Raw genomic sequence first — 22937 nt, 5'->3', positions numbered from 1 at the left:
GTTAGGGTTAGGGTTTAACTTGGTCATAACCTCAGTTAGGGTTAGGGTTCAACTTGGTCATAACCTCAGTTAGGGTTAGGGTTCAACTCGGTCATAACCTCAGTTAGGGTTCAACTTGGTCATAACCTCAGTTAGGGTTAGGGTTCAACTTGGTCATAACCTCAGTTAGGGTTAGGGTTCAACATGGTCATAACCTCAGTTAGGGTTAGGGTTCAACATGGTCATAACCTCAGTTAGGGTTAGGGTTCAACTTGGTCATAACCTCAGTTAGGGTTAGGGTTCAACATGGTCATAACCTCAGTTAGGGTTAGGGTTCAACATGGTCATAACCTCAGTAGGGTTAGGGTTCAACATGGTCATAACCTCAGTTAGGGTTAGGGTTTAACTTGGTCATAACCTCAGTTAGGGTTAGGGTTTAACTTGGTCATAACCTCAGTTAGGGTTAGGGTTCAACTTGGTCATAACCTCAGTTAGGGTTAGGGTTCAACTCGGTCATAACCTCAGTTAGGGTTCAACTTGGTCATAACCTCAGTTATACAAGATAAATAATAGCAATAGTTGGTTGCTGCTGGTGGTTGGCCGTTCAAAATAAAAAAAAATGTCAGAGAGAGAGAACAAATGGCGGAGTGGGGGTTGGAATTGTAGAAAAGGGGGGAGGAAGAGGAAGCATTAACACCGATTAAAAAGAAAAGAAAGAACACCACACAAGACATTTCCATCTCACTGAACAAATGTTAAGAGAATGTTCAATCGCCCTGTGGCTTCCCATTCACTGCTCCGCAGCTCCCTGGGGGGACACAGCAGGGATTCATAATGGAGGGGGGGGGGGGGGAAGATGCTCAGGAGGCCAAGTAACTATAATAAACATGATGACCCATGTGCGGTACACAGAGCTCAGATACAGTAGAACAGATGTGTGGGCGGGATGCACTACCTGTCTGAAGAGGGAGTCCTTGTTGGCCACCTCATTCTCCAGTTTGTCATTGAGGTCGTGAACAGACGTGGCCTCTCTCTGGGCGGCGAGGTAACGCTTCTCCAGCGTGGTGATCCTCTCTTCCATGTCCTCCTTCTGGGCCATCGACTGCACATACAAACAATCACAAAGTTCGGCTTGGCTCCGGATGTCTCATCTCTACCTTCAGTTTCCACCGGCTTGGGGACAAAGTAGTTTACCGGTCACCAGTTAGTTAGAGAGGGATGATTGTCCGAACTTGGTCAAACTGGCTGCCAAATGATACACTTCTGATCCACTTCAACCAGTTTGTACTCTTAACACTTATTTTCTTGGACCTTACTCTATTCAGAATAGAGAAAGCCAAATATCATACATTTTGTATTAATTCTGTGAAGGAAAAGAATTGTGGGGAATGGGTTATATACAACATATATGAGGCCCATGTCAGATAAAGGTTATATGTTCAACATGTGTTAAGCCCGTGTCAGATCAAGGTTATATGTTCAACATGTACAAAGCCTGGGTCAAATAAAGATTATACACAATATGTTTGAAGCCCGTGTCAGATAAAGGTTATATATATATATATATATATATATATATATATATATATAAACTGTAGTCTCTCCATTACCTCTCTCAGGTCTCTCTGCAGCCGTGTGTTCATGTCCTCAGACTTGATGAGGTCCTTGCGGGCCGTGTCCAGGTCCTCCTCCAGCTCGCTGATGCGTGAGGACATGGCCGCCATGCGCTCCTTCATCTGGCCCAGGTCAGAGGTCTGTCGCTCCACCACCTCCTGCAGCTCCACCACCCGCCCGGCGCCTGAACCGCAGTCGTCCTCGAGACCCAGGGAGCCGTCCGAAGAACGCTGGACAAGGGGTGGTCAATGCAGACCTAATTAACAAGGCTTACAGGGTAGGGCGTTGGGCAAAGGGTTACGGGACGGTCCATATGCTTAGGTTAGGGCTGACCCTAACCTAAGTGTTAGGGTAAGGGTTGGGGCTGACCCTAACCCTAACCCTTACCCTAACACTTAGGTTAGGGCTGACCCTAACCTAAGTGTTAGGGTAAGGGTTGGGGCTGACCTTAACCCTTACCCTAACACTTAGGTTAGGCCTGACCCTAACCTAAGTGTTAGGGTAAGGGTTGGGGCTGACCCTAACCCTTACCCTAACACTTAGGTTAGGGCTGACCCTAACCTAAGTGTTAGGGTAAGGGTTGGGGCAGGATAAGGTGAGCCTCACCTTGCCGTTAGTGCTCGCTACATTCTCAGAGTTGTGGTTGAGCTCGTGGGTTCCGTCTAAAAGCCCTCTCTTTTGGATGCTCTGTTCCCTGAGGTATGCCACCTAAAATGATTGAGAGAAAATAGAAATGAAAAGGTAAGGCACAGTCCAACTAAACCTTTTTACACTGCTAAATATGCCCGTCTTTTGCACGCCTTTTTCCCGGCATGGTCCGCAGGTTTACACTGACCGAGGTAATTTAACGGCCTGAATTGGCATCCCAATTTAACCTCTCGGACCCTACACATATTGCCGGTTTCATTTTCATGTAAATGCGATTAGCTGGTTCCGCAGTTCCAGGGGCGGGACTTGGCTAGGTGTTGCTGCACTGTCTCTCCAACAGAGACAACGCAGCGATATCAACATGATTAGTTCTAACTGGAGAGACGGTAAAATGCACTGCTGACCATCATGGAAGAGAAGGTGATGCAGTCGCATTTAACGAAGACGGGAAAGATGGTGCGATTTACGAGAGTACCAGAGGAACGTTCCTTACGAGGCTTTTGTCAGGATAAAAAAATAAGTGGTCAGAAAAATAAAGAATAAGTTGGCGTTTTTGCACTTGAAAATAGTTAATGGCGTTTGTAGCCTACACTCAGACGTATACTCATTCTTGCATGCGAGTGTCTTGAATCATGAAAAAATAAAAACACTTGGGGTATGCAGATTATCCTAAAGAGGTCTACTCTCCAAGCGTAGCCCTGCATTCTCCATTGAGCCTAGAAAGCCGGCTCTGTGACGAAGAGGGATTATACCCCCTCTGTGTTACAAAGGCAAGACAGCGAAATTGCAGGGCATGTGAAGCCAGCGGAGGAGTGTAAAAATGCCTACTACAAAATAACTGCTTTAAAGATAAGACTATGCATAGCTCAAGTGTAAGTGCAGCGTCACCCATCGAGAATCTATTGAGATACTTACGATGATCTCTAGTCTACACCACAACTATGATTGGTATACTTTGAAGGTGAAGATGCCACACAAGAAAATAACAGCAGGACTCTACAACTGTAGAACGTAGCGTAGCGTAATAGCTCACTCATTGTCTGCTCAGGGACCAGAGACCAGGACAGTGGGTCTGACTGCACTATGAGACCAGAGACCAGGACAGTGGGTCTGACTGCACTATGAGACCAGAGACCAGAGACCAGGACAGTGGGTCTGACTGCACTATGAGACCAGAGACCAGGACAGTGGGTCTGACTGCACTATGAGACCAGAGACCAGAGACCAGGACAGTGGGTCTGACTGCACTATGAGACCAGAGACCAGAGACCAGGACAGTGGGTCTGACTGCACTATGAGACCAGAGACAAGGACAGTGGGTCTGACTGCACTATGAGACCAGAGACCAGGACAGTGGGTCTGACTGCACTATGAGACCAGAGACCAGGACAGTGGGTCTGACTGCACTATGAGACCAGAGACCAGGACAGTGGCTCTGACTGCACTATGAGACCAGAGACCAGGACAGTGGGTTGACTGCACTATGAGACCAGAGACCAGGACAGTGGGTCTGACTGCACTATGAGACCAGAGACCAGAGACCAGAGACCAGAGACCAGGACAGTGGGTCTGACTGCACTATGAGACCAGAGACCAGAGACCAGGACAGTGGGTCTGACTGCACTATGAGACCAGAGACCAGGACAGTGGGTCTGACTGCACTATGAGACCAGAGACCAGGGCAGTGGGTCGGACAGCACTGTGTGCTCAGAGACCAGGAATAAAGAAGGCATCAAGCAGGAAGCCGAGACGGAATATGGGTCAGTACTCTCCCAACATCATGTGCATGCGAGTGCGTGCGTGGGAGTGTGTGTAGCACTTACCTCTTTGTGGGACATAGTGAGCTGTTCTTCTAAGGCGCTACATCTTTCCAAGGCTACGCGTAGTCGCTCCCGCACCTGCATCACAAAACAAGGACTCAGAACCGCTTCTAAGAGCAACAACACTGGTTGAGTGTGTGCACGTGTATGACCCTCCTCACTGTAGGGCCTTACCTTTTCATCGAGGGCTTTGTGGTGTTCGAACAGGGATTTGAGGGCTTTGAGGACCTCCACCTCGCTGGAGACACCGGCCGGAGACTGGGTCTGTCTCTTCACCACCGTCATCCTTAGACTGCGCTCGTGGCGGGACACCAGGCACTCCAGATGCTCCAGCAACAGCTGGGAACACATCAGGCTTCACTTCAAACTCAAAACCTTTTGCAGCATTTGTAACCAGTTACAGCATTGACAGCTTTAGGGGCCACTCACACTAGGGCCGTTTGCCTGTTCCGTGCTGCAGGAAGATTCAGCACGATTCCCCCCCTCCCCACTCCCCCCGCTGGCCCGTGGTCACACTGCTCCCAAAGGCCGTGGCGTGGGCACGATAGCTCCTTCATACATACGTCATCACGTCGTAATACGATAAATACGTCATCACGAAGCGTCCTCGCCGCCATAACAACAACGGAGATCAACAACGTGAATGCTGTCGTCGGCCCAAATTTCAAGTAAACACTCGACTTCACTATCGCACCAACGTAAACCCACTCGTGAACCGCTTGCCGCCATTGTTTGAAATGATTGTTGTGGGGAAGAAGGGCATGGACCTATAAAGAAAGAAGGGTCGCGCAAGGACTACGTCATCCAGCTCACGTTGCGTATCCGCGCGTGTGCGAGTGTCATCTCATTAGCATTAGGGTTGCTGTGGTCTGGACATTTTCACACCGAGTAATACGCTTGTGTCAACACCGGTATTACCGGTAACGGTGTTAACTTTGAAACTACATCTTCTCCGTAAACTCTCCACTCACACTCGGTGACAGCGGCTGGCAGCGCGCCAATTCTTTGCGTCTTATAATTAAGCAATAAAACACGACAGGCTGTGGTATGTGCTCATTATACCACTGTTGTTCGGGTTAGTGTTAGACGTTGTTCCGCGCGACGCGCAGCGGAGGGCCGGCGACCCCCTTCACAGTGGTATAATGAGCACATTTTTTTTAAGTTACCACTGACTGCAGTGATCTATTGCTTTTATACAACGGTTACTATTATGGCAAAACGAAAGTCATAGACACACTACATTTAAAAAAAAAAAAAAGTCAAAGTAGCTGTTTTATTAAAGAATACAAAAAAGTAGTCCCTCCTGGCTGCCTTCAAAATGCACGACGGTCGCCATGCAACACACTTTAGCGTCCCTCCGAGAGAAGGCTCGGCTAGAGCGGTTCGCCGGCAATATATCCTATGGAGCAGTTCACTCGCCGTGTGCCTAAGCTTTCGTTAGTCTCTCCATCACCTTGCTCACTCCCGGAGTAACAACATTTACACCCTCTCCATTATTCAAAATATTTTTTACTTTGTAACTGTTTCTACTTCCAGGCGCGGAGTGATATGCAAACTTTCACAAAATGATTGGGCGTCATAGCAGTTATGTATACGCTAATTATACAACAGTTAGGAACCAATCAGATCGCTGGATTTAAGCCACCCGTTGTATAACATTCTATATATAATAGTATAATATAATTTTATATATCATAATATCACGGCCAAAAGCTGTGTGCGCCTCCGGATGGCCGTGGCGCGGGGAGCTCACGTAGGGATTGGGCTTCGGGGGGTTTGTTTACCGGCGTTGCTATGGTTACCGGTCTTGTAAGGAAAGCGCGTCAATTCTCGGCGAGCCAATTCTCTCCTGCACAGAGCAGAACTGTGAGCTATTCTACACATTTAAATTTTCTTAATTATAATTATATTAATTTTTTTGCTGAATTTGTTTTTTATTACAAAAAAAAACTCGGTGTTGCCGGTAACACTTGTAATACCGTATACCGCGTAGGGCTGGGGGTAAACGATTATTTATTAAACGATTAATCGGGCGATTATTTCATCGATTAGTCGACTAATCTAATGACTAATTGGATGGTTATCTATTTCTGTTGCTCGATTAATAAAAACCATAATGTATCTCAAATAAATACCAAAAAATTCTTAATAATATACTTTTAATATACAATTAATATACTAAATAAAATAGTTTCACTGTTATACAAAATGAAAGGCCAGCCGTGCTCAAATCTGCCAGTGTGAGTGTGGCCAGTCTGGCCAGGCCAGGCCAATTTGGCCACTTGGGAGAGGTGTGCTGCTACGGTACGGGCCGCTACGGTACAGATGCTAATGAGCCGACACGCGCAGTCGCGCACACGCACGGCTACGCAACCTGAGCTGGATGACATATAGTCCATGCGACGACCACGGACATAATAAAGGCGACGAGCCTTCTTTCCCATTAAACGGTAAACATATATCCAAATAAGCAACAGACTCAGCAAAGTGCGAACTGTGTTCTCTGTGTTGTTGTCCATTGTCCTCGAAAATCGTCGACGGAGAAATTTAACGTCGACGAATTTTTGACGTCGACATCATCGACGCGTCGCTACAGCTCTACCACGGCAACCCTAATTAGCATCTGTACTTTGGCCACGGCACACAGACTTTAGTATGCAAATGAGCTCGGGCACGGGGCCGCGGCCCTAGTGTGAGTGGCCCCTCAATGCTGTAAATATCCTGCTATCCAAGGAGAAAACGGGATTTGATCTAGCCCATAATGTTAGAGACCTGTGGCTAGATGAAGGGGAATAGTCTAATGAAGATCTGCATAATAATTAGAGTATGGTGGTTGTCAGACTGTGTTTAGATGACAGAGTATGATTCAGTCAAGTGCCTTTGGTTGAAAGGCACTTACTATGAACCTCTCTAATCTATCCAGTGTACAGCCACCCTTAACCTTTGTTAATGTTTCCCTCCCCCATGTACAACCATCAAATCTCTGTCCCCCCTAATGAACCTCTCCATCAGTGGACAGCTCCCCCCTTAACCTCTGTCCCCCCTTAACCTCTGTCCCCCCTAATGAACCTCTCTATCAGTGGACAGCCTTAACCTTCCCTCCACCATGTTCACCCTTTATATCTCTGCTCGATGATTCAACCAGAAACCTTGCTGTCGGGAGTTTCTTAGAATAATAATTTATCATCACTGCGAAAACAATTCAGATGGTTCTGAAATTGCTGAATCCATAAATGAAACCATGATCCCAGAAACTTTAGAGTTACAAAAATATATGAAATAGCAACAGGCTTCAGGAAAAGTAATCGAAACATCACATTGAATTATCTTCAAAAGTCAAACAGCGGGGATACCGACATTCTCCTCAAACCCACAGATGAGTTAGGATTAGGTGTCTAGGGTTAGGGTTAGGTGTCTAGGGTTAGGGTTAGGATTAGGTGTCCAGGAGCCTGCGGTCATCTCTGGGTCATTGGCCAGGCTACATCTCCTGCCGTAGGGCAGGTGACCACCTACCCGTGTGTTGTTCCTCTCAGCCTTCAGCTCAGCAATCTCCTCCTCCTTCTCCAGTAGATGCTCTCGACAAACGTTCACCTCCTTAGTCAGTGCAGCAAATTCCTAAAAACAGAAATCAAGAAAACCTCATGTTTTTGTTTACTATTTGGAGGGAAAAATGGACAGTCAATTGGACATTTAATTCATTCCATTAGTGGTGCAACGGTTCACGGGTTACCCTGATCCGTACGGATCAACCCTCACGTTTAGGGACGCAAGTGATCCGCGGATCGGATATTTGCAAATAATTGATTCATAACAAAAAGCTACACCCACATCTAACAAACGACACCGACAGCTAACAAGCTACACCCACAGTTAGTAAGCAACAACGACAGCTAACCGGCTACACCCACAGTTAGTAAGCAACAACGACAGCTAACAAGCTACACCCACAGTTAGTAAGCAACAACGACAGCTAACAAGCTACACCCACAGTTAGTAAGCAACAACGACAGCTAACCAGCTACACCCACAGTTAGTAAGCAACAACGACAGCTAACCGGCTACACCCACATTTCAATATTGGATATCATTATTGGATATCCAATACCCAATAATAATATCCAATAATGATTTTCTAGCTTTCTCCCGTATGACAAAGCTTTGGCTGCTCACATGGTAGCACTGCACATATTTTTAGAATTGATAGAATTAGAATTAGAATTGAAATGCTAGTGGGATAGTGGCATTTTTTTTTTTTTAAGTTAACCAGTTACACCCACAGCTTACCAGCTACACCAACAGCTAACTAGAGTGATGCTTTGTCGTCAAGCTTCAGAAGTTTATATTTGTTTAATATTCATTTATTTTAATTTCTAGTCTAAGTTATGTTAGATTAATGCATTTTATCTCATCTTGCTTCTAAATCCTGTTACGGTATAGCTTGTAAAACTGGGAAAAGTATTTATTTCGCTGTATAATTTATTGAACTGGAGAATCAGAGACATGTACGCCCGATCTGAACCCTGAATGGCATCCGGATCTCAATGCTACGGGCCAAACCAATCGAAGCAGGCTGGAGAATAGACGTATGCAGCTACTGGTTACGTCCTACTGCAGTGTTCCACAGCTCCACCTAGCCCCTGTACGACTCTACACATGCCTTTTCCCTGTTCAGCCCCTCAGAACACATGTGAAGGCTGCCTGGTGATACTCCAACCAATCCCAAATCAGTCTAGAAAGAAGTGCGGCCCCAGGTTACTCACTTCAGGGAAACTACGATTAGTTTCCATCTAACGTCATGACCGTTTGCAACTTATAAAGCATTCTTTCTCCGTTCTGCACACATTCTCCATTTTCTTTCAAATACAATTATATAGATACCATCTATCTATATCTGTGTATCTGTACAATATATTTTTTTAGTTTTCCTGAACTGATAAACTCCCTCAATCCATCCATCTATCTATATGAGTAGGAGGGATTCTCTCCTTCAGTCTCATTCTCTCTCCCCTTTGGCCTCCCAGCCACTTCTGTGACTGGCAGCCATTCTGCTGTGCCAGAGAGGCAGAAAGGGGATGATTTGCTAGGGTCAAAGCCCTTTGACCAATAGGGGACCAGACGGGGCGGGCCTTGAGGTAATTACAGGGAGGCTTGCTCCTACATTCCAGAGCCTTGGGTTGAGTGGTACAGGGTTGAGTGGTACGGCCTCCTAAAGACTTTTCTCTCCCACTGATCATTACACTAAATTAACTTTTCCTCACTTGAGTCTAGCATGTATGAATGCACTCATGCTGATATAAGGCCAGGCCATTGTGAGTGTAGGTAGGGTCCCCAGGATCCCAATGTATTAAAAAGGTCCACACTTCACATCTTTGAATATATACATATATATATATATATAATGTATATATTATACAATATTGTCTTTCAACCCTTTGATATGTGATTCTCCTGTGAACTCAAACTGCTGTGGAGACATACATCTTTTGGCACTATCCTTCAAGACATTTTACGGTGCTCTTTTAATCCTGAAAGGGTCCAACCTTCTAACTGGGAGCGGATCAATCTCACACATTGCAACTTGAAAGCCAACAGCGGTTGTAAACGCGGATGTGGACTGGTGAATAAGTTAACTTGACTAATACACGAAATCAAGAGACCATGAAGATGGGGTAGGGTTAGGGTTACCCTTACCTTACCCAAGATTGGGGGTACCCCACCTACTGAATCACAGTTCATAATTCATTGATTATGGGATAGTGTTATGGCATTGGCCTTTTAATAAGTCAAAAGATTATGTAGGTTAGATTATGGATTTATACTAAATCAAAGAAAATAAATTAGAGGAGTAGAATAATGAAAAACCATCATGTTAATGTTATTATATCAACATACTTCCATTAACATGGATGCCATGAACTAAACACAAATTCTAACATTGTACTGTGTGCGCGCGTGTGTGTGTGCGTGTGCGCGTGTGTGTGTGTGTGTGTGTGTGTGTGTGTGTGTGTGTCTTAGTTACTGAGCAGTGAGTTTAGCTTAGTGACCCGTTGGTAGAAGAGATCTGGGCTGCCCTATAAGCCGGCCAACAGGGAGGGTGGATTAAGGGGGCATGGATATGTGTGCCAACCTCTTAAAGAAACAGTTCATCAAAACATGGAGGACCCTAAACACAATGGTTCAGGGATAACGCAGCCAAAGCCCTTATCATCGCGTATGTCGCATCCTGTAATTCCAAATGCTTTCAGAACCTTGTTATGTCCTACATTTTACAGCTTTCTGGCTTAGAGTGCACTAGGATACCAGCGAAGAATATTCATTGAGCACAACAGTTTAGGTGAAGCCCCTTTCACATACGCAATCTACCCCAGAAATGTTCCAAAACATTTCCTGCATTGGATCATTGACTTGAAACAGGAATCGAAATGGCAGGAAATCTTTACCAAAGATTTTTCACACTAAGACCAAGAACTAAGTTCCAGAACACTGACGATAACAAGAACAGCTGTGAAATAATGCAGTCGCATCCCCCGTAGAGGCATGTCGGGACACTTTCAAGTGGAGAAAGTGAGCCAATCACAGGGCTCCTCTGATGAGGTACTTCAATCCGCTAATGTTGACCTTAACGGGCCAATACACATTCGATAACAATATCATTACAGCTTCTTTTTTTCCAAACAATTACATTTTTTCAAAAATGTCTTGAATCTGGACAGATTCCGATGCAAGGTTTAGGGTTAGGGCTATGGTTAGGGTTAGCTCCTCCCAGTCCGCAGTCCAGAAGTGCTGCACTGGCCCATCTATTCCGCCATCGCTATGATGTTCCAGAACATAGCTGCATGTGTGAATTGTGAAAATCACCAGCAGAGCCTGAAAGGATATCCCCGTAATTCACAGGGAACCATGTGAACTGCTTAGGTCAATTTCAGTATTTAGAGCCTTTAGATTGAATCATCTACCCACTGCATTGCTTACATAGCCACAATTACATCTTCCACAACAACACGTTGAATTGGAATAGCTTCAACATTTAAATAACGAATATATTACTACAAAATTAAATAAAAAGGTTCCGTTGACAGGTTTTGAAAGGATGACACAATCTCTTTACATTGAGAAACATCATTGATACCCTGATCAACACCCCATAAGAAGAAACATCACTAACACCTGATACGACCCCCCATAAGAAGAAACATCACTAACACCTGATACGACCCCCCATAAGAAGAAACATCACTAACACCTGATACGACCCCCCATAAGAAGAAACATCACTAACCCCTGATACGACCCCCCATAAGAAACATCACTAACCCCTGATACGACCCCCCATAAGAAGAAACATCACTAACACCTGATACGACCCCCCATAAGAAGAAACATCACTAACACCTGATACGACCCCCCATAAGAAGAAACATCACTAACACCTGATACGACCCCCCATAAGAAGAAACATCACTAACACCTGATACGACCCCCCATAAGAAGAAACATCACTAACCCCTGATACGACCCCCCATAAGAAACATCACTAACCCCTGATACGACCCCCCATAAGAAGAAACATCACTAACACCTGATACGACCCCCCATAAGAAGAAACATCACTAACACCTGATACGACCCCCCATAAGAAGAAACATCACTAACACCTGATACGACCCCCCATAAGAAGAAACATCACTAACACCTGATACGACCCCCCATAAGAAACATCACTAACACCTGATACGACCCCCCATAAGAAACATCACTAACACCTGATACGACCCCCCATAAGAAACATCACTAACCCCTGATACGACCCCCCATAAGAAGAAACATCACTAACACCTGATACGACCCCCCATAAGAAACATCACTAACACCTGATACGACCCCCCATAAGAAGAAACATCACTAACACCTGATACGACCCCCCATAAGAAACATCACTAACACCTGATACGACCCCCCATAAGAAACATCACTAACCCCTGATACGACCCCCCATAAGAAGAAACATCACTAACCCCTGATACGACCCCCCATAAGAAGAAACATCACTAACCCCTGATACGACCCCCCATAAGAAGAAACATCACTAACACCTGATACGACCCCCCATAAGAAGAAACATCACTAACACCTGATACGACCCCCCATAAGAAGAAACATCACTAACACCTGATACGACCCCCCATAAGAAACATCACTAACACCTGATACGACCCCCCATAAGAAGAAACATCACTAACCCCTGATACGACCCCCCATAAGAAGAAACATCACTAACGCCTGATACGACCCCCCATAAGAAGAAACATCACTAACCCCTGATACGACCCCCCATAAGAAGAAACATCACTAACCCCTGATACGACCCCCCATAAGAAGAAACATCACTAACACCTGATACGACCCCCCATAAGAAACATCACTAACACCTGATACGACCCCCCATAAGAAGAAACATCACTAACACCTGATACGACCCCCCATAAGAAGAAACATCACTAACACCTGATACGACCCCCCATAAGAAACATCACTAACACCTGATACGACCCCCCATAAGAAGAAACATCACTAACACCTGATACGACCCCCCATAAGAAGAAACATCACTAACACCTGATACGACCCCCCATAAGAAACATCACTAACACCTGATACGACCCCCCATAAGAAGAAACATCACTAACACCTGATACGACCCCCCATAAGAAACATCACTAACACCTGATACGACCCCCCATAAGAAACATCACTAACCCCTGATACGACCCCCCATAAGAAACATCACTAACACCTGATACGACCCCCCATAAGAAGAAACATCACTAACCCCTGATACGACCCCCCATAAGAAGAAACATCACTAACCCGATACGACCCCCCATAAGAAGAAACATCACTAACCCGATACGACCCCCCATAAGAAGAAACATCACTAACCCCTGATACGACCCCCCATAAGAAACATCACTAACACCTGATACGACCCCCCATAAGAAGAAACATCACTAACACCTGATACGACCCCCCATAAGAAGAAACATCACTAACACCTGATACGACCCCCCATAAGAAGAAACATCACTAACCCCTGATACGACCCCCCATAAGAAGAAACATCACTAACCCCTGATACGACCCCCCATAAGAAACATCACTAACACCTGATACGACCCCCCATAAGAAGAAACATCACTAACCCCTGATACGACCCCCCATAAGAAGAAACATCACTAACCCCTGATACGACCCCCCATAAGAAGAAACATCACTAACCCCTGATACGACCCCCCATAAGAAACATCACTAACACCTGATACGACCCCCCATAAGAAGAAACATCACTAACCCCTGATACGACCCCCCATAAGAAGAAACATCACTAACACCTGATACGACCCCCCATAAGAAGAAACATCACTAACACCTGATACGACCCCCCATAAGAAGAAACATCACTAACCCCTGATACGACCCCCCATAAGAAACATCACTAACCCCTGATACGACCCCCCATAAGAAGAAACATCACTAACCCCTGATACGACCCCCCATAAGAAACATCACTAACCCCTGATACGACCCCCCATAAGAAGAAACATCACTAACCCCTGATACGACCCCCCATAAGAAGAAACATCACTAACCCCTGATACGACCCCCCATAAGAAACATCACTAACCCCTGATACGACCCCCCATAAGAAGAAACATCACTAACACCTGATACGACCCCGCATAAGAAGAAACATCACTAACCCCTGATACGACCCCCCATAAGAAACATCACTAACCCCTGATACGACCCCCCATAAGAAGAAACATCACTAACACCTGATACGACCCCCCATAAGAAGAAACATCACTAACACCTGATACGACCCCCCATAAGAAGAAACATCACTAACACCTGATACGACCCCCCATAAGAAGAAACATCACTAACCCCTGATACGACCCCCCATAAGAAACATCACTAACCCCTGATACGACCCCCCATAAGAAGAAACATCACTAACACCTGATACGACCCCCCATAAGAAACATCACTAACACCTGATACGACCCCCCATAAGAAGAAACATCACTAACACCTGATACGACCCCCCATAAGAAGAAACATCACTAACACCTGATACGACCCCCCATAAGAAGAAACATCACTAACACCTGATACGACCCCCCATAAGAAGAAACATCACTAACCCCTGATACGACCCCCCATAAGAAGAAACATCACTAACCCCTGATACGACCCCCCATAAGAAGAAACATCACTAACACCTGATACGACCCCCCATAAGAAGAAACATCACTAACACCTGATACGACCCCCCATAAGAAGAAACATCACTAACACCTGATACGACCCCCCATAAGAAACATCACTAACCCCTGATACGACCCCCCATAAGAAGAAACATCACTAACCCCTGATACGACCCCCCATAAGAAGAAACATCACTAACACCTGATACGACCCCCCATAAGAAGAAACATCACTAACCCCTGATACGACCCCCCATAAGAAGAAACATCACTAACCCCTGATACGACCCCCCATAAGAAGAAACATCACTAACACCTGATACGACCCCCCATAAGAAACATCACTAACACCTGATACGACCCCCCATAAGAAGAAACATCACTAACACCTGATACGACCCCCCATAAGAAGAAACATCACTAACACCTGATACGACCCCCCATAAGAAGAAACATCACTAACCCCTGATACGACCCCCCATAAGAAGAAACATCACTAACCCCTGATACGACCCCCCATAAGAAGAAACATCACTAACACCTGATACGACCCCCCATAAGAAGAAACATCACTAACACCTGATACGACCCCCCATAAGAAGAAACATCACTAACACCTGATACGACCCCCCATAAGAAACATCACTAACCCCTGATACGACCCCCCATAAGAAGAAACATCACTAACCCCTGATACGACCCCCCATAAGAAGAAACATCACTAACACCTGATACGACCCCCCATAAGAAGAAACATCACTAACCCCTGATACGACCCCCCATAAGAAGAAACATCACTAACCCCTGATACGACCCCCCATAAGAAGAAACATCACTAACACCTGATACGACCCCCCATAAGAAGAAACATCACTAACACCTGATACGACCCCCCATAAGAAACATCACTAACCCCTGATACGACCCCCCATAAGAAGAAACATCACTAACACCTGATACGACCCCCCATAAGAAGAAACATCACTAACACCTGATACGACCCCCCATAAGAAACATCACTAACCCCTGATACGACCCCCCATAAGAAGAAACATCACTAACACCTGATACGACCCCCCATAAGAAGAAACATCACTAACCCCTGATACGACCCCCCATAAGAAGAAACATCACTAACACCTGATACGACCCCCCATAAGAAACATCACTAACCCCTGATACGACCCCCCATAAGAAGAAACATCACTAACCCCTGATACGACCCCCCATAAGAAGAAACATCACTAACACCTGATACGACCCCCCATAAGAAGAAACATCACTAACCCCTGATACGACCCCCCATAAGAAGAAACATCACTAACACCTGATACGACCCCCCATAAGAAGAAACATCACTAACACCTGATACGACCCCCCATAAGAAGAAACATCACTAACACCTGATACGACCCCCCATAAGAAGAAACATCACTAACACCTGATACGACCCCCCATAAGAAGAAACATCACTAACACCTGATACGACCCCCCATAAGAAGAAACATCACTAACACCTGATACGACCCCCCATAAGAAGAAACATCACTAACACCTGATACGACCCCCCATAAGAAGAAACATCACTAACCCCTGATACGACCCCCCATAAGAAGAAACATCACTAACCCCTGATACGACCCCCCATAAGAAGAAACATCACTAACCCCTGATACGACCCCCCATAAGAAGAAACATCACTAACACCTGATACGACCCCCCATAAGAAACATCACTAACACCTGATACGACCCCCCATAAGAAGAAACATCACTAACACCTGATACGACCCCCCATAAGAAGAAACATCACTAACACCTGATACGACCCCCCATAAGAAGAAACATCACTAACCCCTGATACGACCCCCCATAAGAAGAAACATCACTAACCCCTGATACGACCCCCCATAAGAAACATCACTAACCCCTGATACGACCCCCCATAAGAAGAAACATCACTAACACCTGATACGACCCCCCATAAGAAGAAACATCACTAACACCTGATACGACCCCCCATAAGAAACATCACTAACCCCTGATACGACCCCCCATAAGAAGAAACATCACTAACACCTGATACGACCCCCCATAAGAAGAAACATCACTAACACCTGATACGACCCCCCATAAGAAGAAACATCACTAACACCTGATACGACCCCCCATAAGAAGAAACATCACTAACACCTGATACGACCCCCCATAAGAAACATCACTAACCCCTGATACGACCCCCCATAAGAAGAAACATCACTAACACCTGATACGACCCCCCATAAGAAACATCACTAACACCTGATACGACCCCCCATAAGAAACATCACTAACCCCTGATACGACCCCCCATAAGAAGAAACATCACTAACACCTGATACGACCCCCCATAAGAAGAAACATCACTAACACCTGATACGACCCCCCATAAGAAGAAACATCACTAACCCCTGATACGACCCCCCATAAGAAACATCACTAACCCCTGATACGACCCCCCATAAGAAGAAACATCACTAACACCTGATACGACCCCCCATAAGAAGAAACATCACTAACACCTGATACGACCCCCCATAAGAAGAAACATCACTAACCCCTGATACGACCCCCCATAAGAAACATCACTAACCCCTGATACGACCCCCCATAAGAAACATCACTAACACCTGATACGACCCCCCATAAGAAGAAACATCACTAACACCTGATACGACCCCCCATAAGAAGAAACATCACTAACCCCTGATACGACCCCCCATAAGAAGAAACATCACTAACACCTGATACGACCCCCCATAAGAAACATCACTAACCCCTGATACGACCCCCCATAAGAAACATCACTAACACCTGATACGACCCCCCATAAGAAACATCACTAACCCCTGATACGACCCCCCATAAGAAACATCACTAACACCTGATACGACCCCCCATAAGAAGAAACATCACTAACACCTGATACGACCCCCCATAAGAAGAAACATCACTAACACCTGATACGACCCCCCATAAGAAACATCACTAACACCTGATACGACCCCCCATAAGAAGAAACATCACTAACCCCTGATACGACCCCCCATAAGAAGAAACATCACTAACACCTGATACGACCCCCCATAAGAAACATCACTAACACCTGATACGACCCCCCATAAGAAGAAACATCACTAACACCTGATACGACCCCCCATAAGAAGAAACATCACTAACACCTGATACGACCCCCCATAAGAAGAAACATCACTAACACCTGATACGACCCCCCATAAGAAGAAACATCACTAACACCTGATACGACCCCCCATAAGAAGAAACATCACTAACACCTGATACGACCCCCCATAAGAAGAAACATCACTAACCCCTGATACGACCCCCCATAAGAAACATCACTAACCCCTGATACGACCCCCCATAAGAAGAAACATCACTAACACCTGATACGACCCCCCATAAGAAACATCACTAACACCTGATACGACCCCCCATAAGAAACATCACTAACCCCTGATACGACCCCCCATAAGAAGAAACATCACTAACACCTGATACGACCCCCCATAAGAAGAAACATCACTAACACCTGATACGACCCCCCATAAGAAGAAACATCACTAACACCTGATACGACCCCCCATAAGAAGAAACATCACTAACCCCTGATACGACCCCCCATAAGAAACATCACTAACCCCTGATACGACCCCCCATAAGAAGAAACATCACTAACCCCTGATACGACCCCCCATAAGAAACATCACTAACCCCTGATACGACCCCCCATAAGAAACATCACTAACCCCTGATACGACCCCCCATAAGAAGAAACATCACTAACCCCTGATACGACCCCCCATAAGAAGACTTCAGCACTGCAGTGTTCTGACTGCAGAGACAGCTTTGATCCTAACCCTAACCCTTTGCTTCACACATAAACACTGGTGGGCCAGGCCGAACCCTGACACCACATCAGTAGGCCTCTGTTGTGGGTTTGAGGGTTTGCACTGAAAAACTAATTTGCCTGCAGGGTAAATGCAGACAAAATCCACAGAAAGAGCCAGCATTAGTCATAGGCACGGACCGCCTCCTCCGTTCTGGCCACTCCAAACAACTGAGACCAATATGTTGCAGGCAGTCAAGAAAGGAATTCAGTAGCTCTAGATGGGCTAGACCGGGCAGGCTCGGCACAGCAGGAGCCAGTGGAAGGGAACAGGAAACTTTTACAAGGCAAAGCGCCTGTAAAGAGCCTTCCGTTCATAAACAGGCAGAGGAACCCTAACCCTTACGATGCTCTTCCACCAGAGGGTACGCCTTCGACCCAGCACGCCTCAGCCCAGTAGTGATGGCGCGGTATAGCTCAGCTCAGTTACGGCTCGCGTTTCCACCGCCGACAGTACCCTTATGGTAGGGCGGGGTTTAGGTCTGATGGCAATAGCCGCGGCAGCTACGTAAGCATCTTGACCTCATAGCAGCCTGACACAGTGTAGCCGGCTATTAAATCCAAGGAAAAGAAGAACACAACACAGGACGCCCAATAAGGACATCAAATTATTGCGCGACATTATCTTCAATAAACGGAGCATTCGCCGTTGTTCCTAAATACCTTGAGGGTTCTGTGTTTGTTTGTTATTATCCCTAACCCTAACAGGCAGAGGATCCCTAACAGGCAGAGGATCCCTAACAGGATCCCTAACAGGCAGAGGATCCCCAACAGGCAGAGGATCCCCAACAGGCAGAGGATCCCCAACAGGCAGAGGATCCCCAACAGGCAGAGGATCCCCAACAGGCAGAGGATCCCCAACAGGCAGAGGATCCCCAACAGGCAGAGGATCCCCAACAGGATCCCTAACAGGCAGAGGATCCCCAACAGGCAGAGGATCCCCAACAGGCAGAGGATCCCCAACAGGCAGAGGATCCCCAACAGGCAGAGGATCCCCAACAGGCAGAGGATCCCCAACAGGCAGAGGATCCCCAACAGGCAGAGGATCCCCAACAGGCAGAGGATCCCCAACAGGCAGAGGATCCCTAACAGGCAGAGGATCCCTAACAGGATCCCTAACAGGCAGAGGATCCCTAACAGGCAGAGGATCCCTAACAGGATCCCTAACAGGCAGAGGATCCCCAACAGGATCCCCAACAGGCAGAGGATCCCCAACAGGCAGAGGATCCCCAACAGGCAGAGGATCCCCAACAGGCAGAGGATCCCCAACAGGCAGAGGATCCCCAACAGGCAGAGGATCCCCAACAGGCAGAGGATCCCTAACAGGCAGAGGATCCCCAACAGGCAGAGGATCCCTAACAGGCAGAGGAACAGAGCGTGGAGACGTCATCGCATCGATTCAGACTAGATTGTGGTTGTGGAGTCATACCCTTGCAGCTATATAATTGTATTTAGTTTCAATAGGAATAAAGCCTTCAATGCAGAGATATATCCAAACAGTAAGCTTATTATTTAACCTATTTTATGCTCAATTAAATGTATATTAAATGGAGTGATCCATTTCTGAAATATCCACTCACCACAGACTTTGAGGGTTGTGGATTGTTATATCCCATTAATTAGAGTCAACCATTAATAACCCATTGATTACAAGTGGTCCAACTCCGAGCTCTGGGGCTAGTCAATGTCCGTGCCGCTGTCCTGGCTACATGTCCATAAAGAAAAAAAAAAAGCACTTCTTGAAGTCACATCTGGCTTAAAACGACATTAGCTCTATAATAAAAACAACATTAGCTCTATGCTAAAAACAACATTAGCTCTTTGCTAAAAACAACATTAGCTCTATGCTAAAAACAACATTAGCTCTATGCTAAAAACAACATTAGCTCTATGCTAACATCAGTTCACAACTTAAAACAAGTCTGCCTTTGTCTCCGTCTTTTTCCACACACTCCCACCCCTCAACTCTCCCCTCCTATATAGGGTTAGGGTTCACCACCCCTCAACTCTCCCCTCCTATATAGGGTTAGGGTTCACCACCCCTCAACTCTCCCCTCCTATATAGGGTTAGGGTTAACCACCCCTCAACTCTCCCCTCCTATATAGGGTTAGGGTTCACCACCCCTCAACTCTCCCCTCCTATATAGGGTTAGGGTTAACCACCCCTCAACTCTCCCCTCCTATATAGGGTTAGGGTTCACCACCCCTCAACTCTCCCCTCCTATTTGGGGTTAGGGTTCACCACCCCTCAACTCTCCCCTCCTATTTGGGGTTAGGGTTCACCACCCCTCAACTCTCCCCTCCTATATAGGGTTAGGGTTCACCACCCCTCAACTCTCCCCTCCTATATAGGGTTAGGGTTCACCACCCCTCAACTCTCCCCTCCTATATAGGGTTAGGGTTCACCACCCCTCAACTCTCCCCTCCTATATAGGGTTAGGGTTCACCACCCCTCAACTCTCCCCTCCTATATAGGGTTAGGGTTCACCACCCCTCAACTCTCCCCTCCTATATAGGGTTAGGGTTCACCACCCCTCAACTCTCCCCTCCTATATAGGGTTAGGGTTCACCACCCCTCAACTCTCCCCTCCTATATAGGGTTAGGGTTCACCACCCCTCAACTCTCCCCTCCTATATAGGGTTAGGGTTCACCACCCCTCAACTATCCCCTCCTATATAGTTTACACCAGCAAGATGTACTTTCCAGGGATTGATACTACAGGTTCCAAAAGGTTGAAGTGGAAGTGAGTGAGTGAGTCCAGTGAGTGAGTGAGTGAGTCTTATTTTGGACAATATGGTGCATAAAACAGGAAGATGCTAATCATTAAAGAACCTGTGGTGGGTTCAGGGTATTCACACAAGGAGTGGCTGGGGAAGTCCGGAGAGATATCGCCCAACTTGTAGAGCCCTAGGAAATCCATTTTATTATTTTCCAAATTCCATTTTATTTTTTCGCAAATTCCGTTTTGTTTTATTCAGAATTGTGTTTCGTGATTTTTGATCATTTTATCATCAGAAATACTTTTGGGAATTAATAAAACGTGAGCTGTATGGAGAGGCAGACAGCTAGTGACACATCGCAATATTTCACCACGATAGTTCGGTGTATGGGAATAATAACATACATGCACACAGCTCAGAAATGACTATGTTAAGAAGGATCTTCAGTTGAACCGTCTTCTGCTGGTCAAACACACGTGGCCCGGTGGGTTTGTCGGAGGCTTCTCTCATTGTCGCTCAACTCTCTCCCCCGTCCGCAATGCTACACTACAAACAAGCTGTTTTATGTTTTCTAAGAGTGCGTCAGACTCGGCTCCAAAAAGTCCTTTACATTCCCGTCTTGAATCTGTGCACAATAGCACACTACTGCTGGTGTTTTGAAACTGGTAACAGGGAGCTATTCCTTGTTCTTCACATGGGCTTTAGACTTTGAGAGATCATCATGCGTATTTCTACGGGTCCAATCAATAGCATGTTTGACATGTTTCTCAAAGTAGTGACAAGTTGTGAGGGGAAGATCCTCCACCCCCCCCTCCCAAAACACCCGACACCCGACTTGTATTTGTGCCAACTCGTCTGTCATTTGACAATTATTAAATCATTTTGGTTACTACAATAATCAGGCCAACTTTTGACATTATTTCTTATCAGTTTAAGCCAATTTACGAAAATTTCTCAAAATGAGCAATATTCAACGTTTTCCAGTTGATTCCAGATGTCAGACTGCCAGGTAAACCCAGGTCAACCCTAGTAAACCAAAGTCCTCCCAGGTAGGGCTAGGCGATGTGGCCTTAAAAAATAATCCCAGACTTTTTAAAAGAAAATCTGATTTCCGATTTAAATCGATTTACATAAAAAAGGCATTAGGGCAGGCCCTGCTATTGTAAACAGTGTAACCTGTAACATAACATAAAATGTAAAATATATAAAATAAAATATTTCTGCAAACATTAAATATTACTAATGATAAGAGGTAGTTCTGATAAAGTGCCAACATAACATTAAAAATGTCAACATGTGTTCATAAATATACAGTGTTTTGCAAACGGTAATTACCCTAAAAAAGGGAATAGTAACGGAAGAAGAATGAGAAAACACACACGCAGCTCTTTCCTTCACTCGTCTGTATTGAATGAGGAAGAGGAGCGCGATCCCTGGAGCCCCGAGGCATTACCAACAGATCGACGAATTATTGAACCACACAGATATTTAAAATGAATTATGTTTACCTCAAAATAGATGATACATATATGAATAAATTGTTGTATACAACTTGTCACACTCGCTGCCATGTTTGTGTATCACTTTGGTTAATGCGCGCTCTGTGCGGGGGGAGGGCTGAGCCCATTCCGAACTACGGGAGCTGAGAGGGAAGCGTTGGCGGATGTTGAAGAGAAAAACGATTTTCATTTAAACAAGTCGACGTGAGCTACACACTCGAGTTAATCGATAAAATCGGTTTACCGCCCAGCCCTACTCCAAGGTCAACCTGGTTAAACCCAGGTCAACCCAGGTCAAAGCAGGTCAACCTGGTTAAACCCAGGTCAACACAGGTAAACCCTGGTAAACACAGGTAAACCCTGGTAAACACAGGTAAACCCTAAACACAGGTAAACCCTGGTAAGCACAGGTAAACCCTGGTAAACACTAAACACAGGTA

General features: G+C 45.8%; 1 protein-coding gene across 14 annotated transcripts in view; it reads right to left on the bottom strand.

Moving 5' to 3' along the window:
• Positions 1–22937, bottom strand: part of ppfia1 (PTPRF interacting protein alpha 1) — a 67430-nt gene that overhangs the window by 40389 nt on the left and 4104 nt on the right. For all 14 annotated transcript variants that reach the window (XM_060071963.1, XM_060071962.1, XM_060071969.1 and 11 more), the window contains exons 3-8: positions 7575–7676; positions 4236–4400; positions 4065–4139; positions 2200–2301; positions 1590–1823; positions 935–1081 (exon numbers count right to left, since the gene is read on the bottom strand). In XM_060071963.1, coding sequence (XP_059927946.1) covers positions 935–1081; positions 1590–1823; positions 2200–2301; positions 4065–4139; positions 4236–4400; positions 7575–7676 — 825 coding nt within the window. The remainder of the gene's footprint in view (positions 1–934; positions 1082–1589; positions 1824–2199; positions 2302–4064; positions 4140–4235; positions 4401–7574; positions 7677–22937) is intronic.

Source organism: Gadus macrocephalus, chromosome 14 (assembly GCF_031168955.1).
Source record: "Gadus macrocephalus chromosome 14, ASM3116895v1".
In the NCBI taxonomy this organism is placed as follows: domain Eukaryota; kingdom Metazoa; phylum Chordata; class Actinopteri; order Gadiformes; family Gadidae; genus Gadus; species Gadus macrocephalus.
This window is presented reverse-complemented; position numbering and strand designations above follow the sequence as displayed.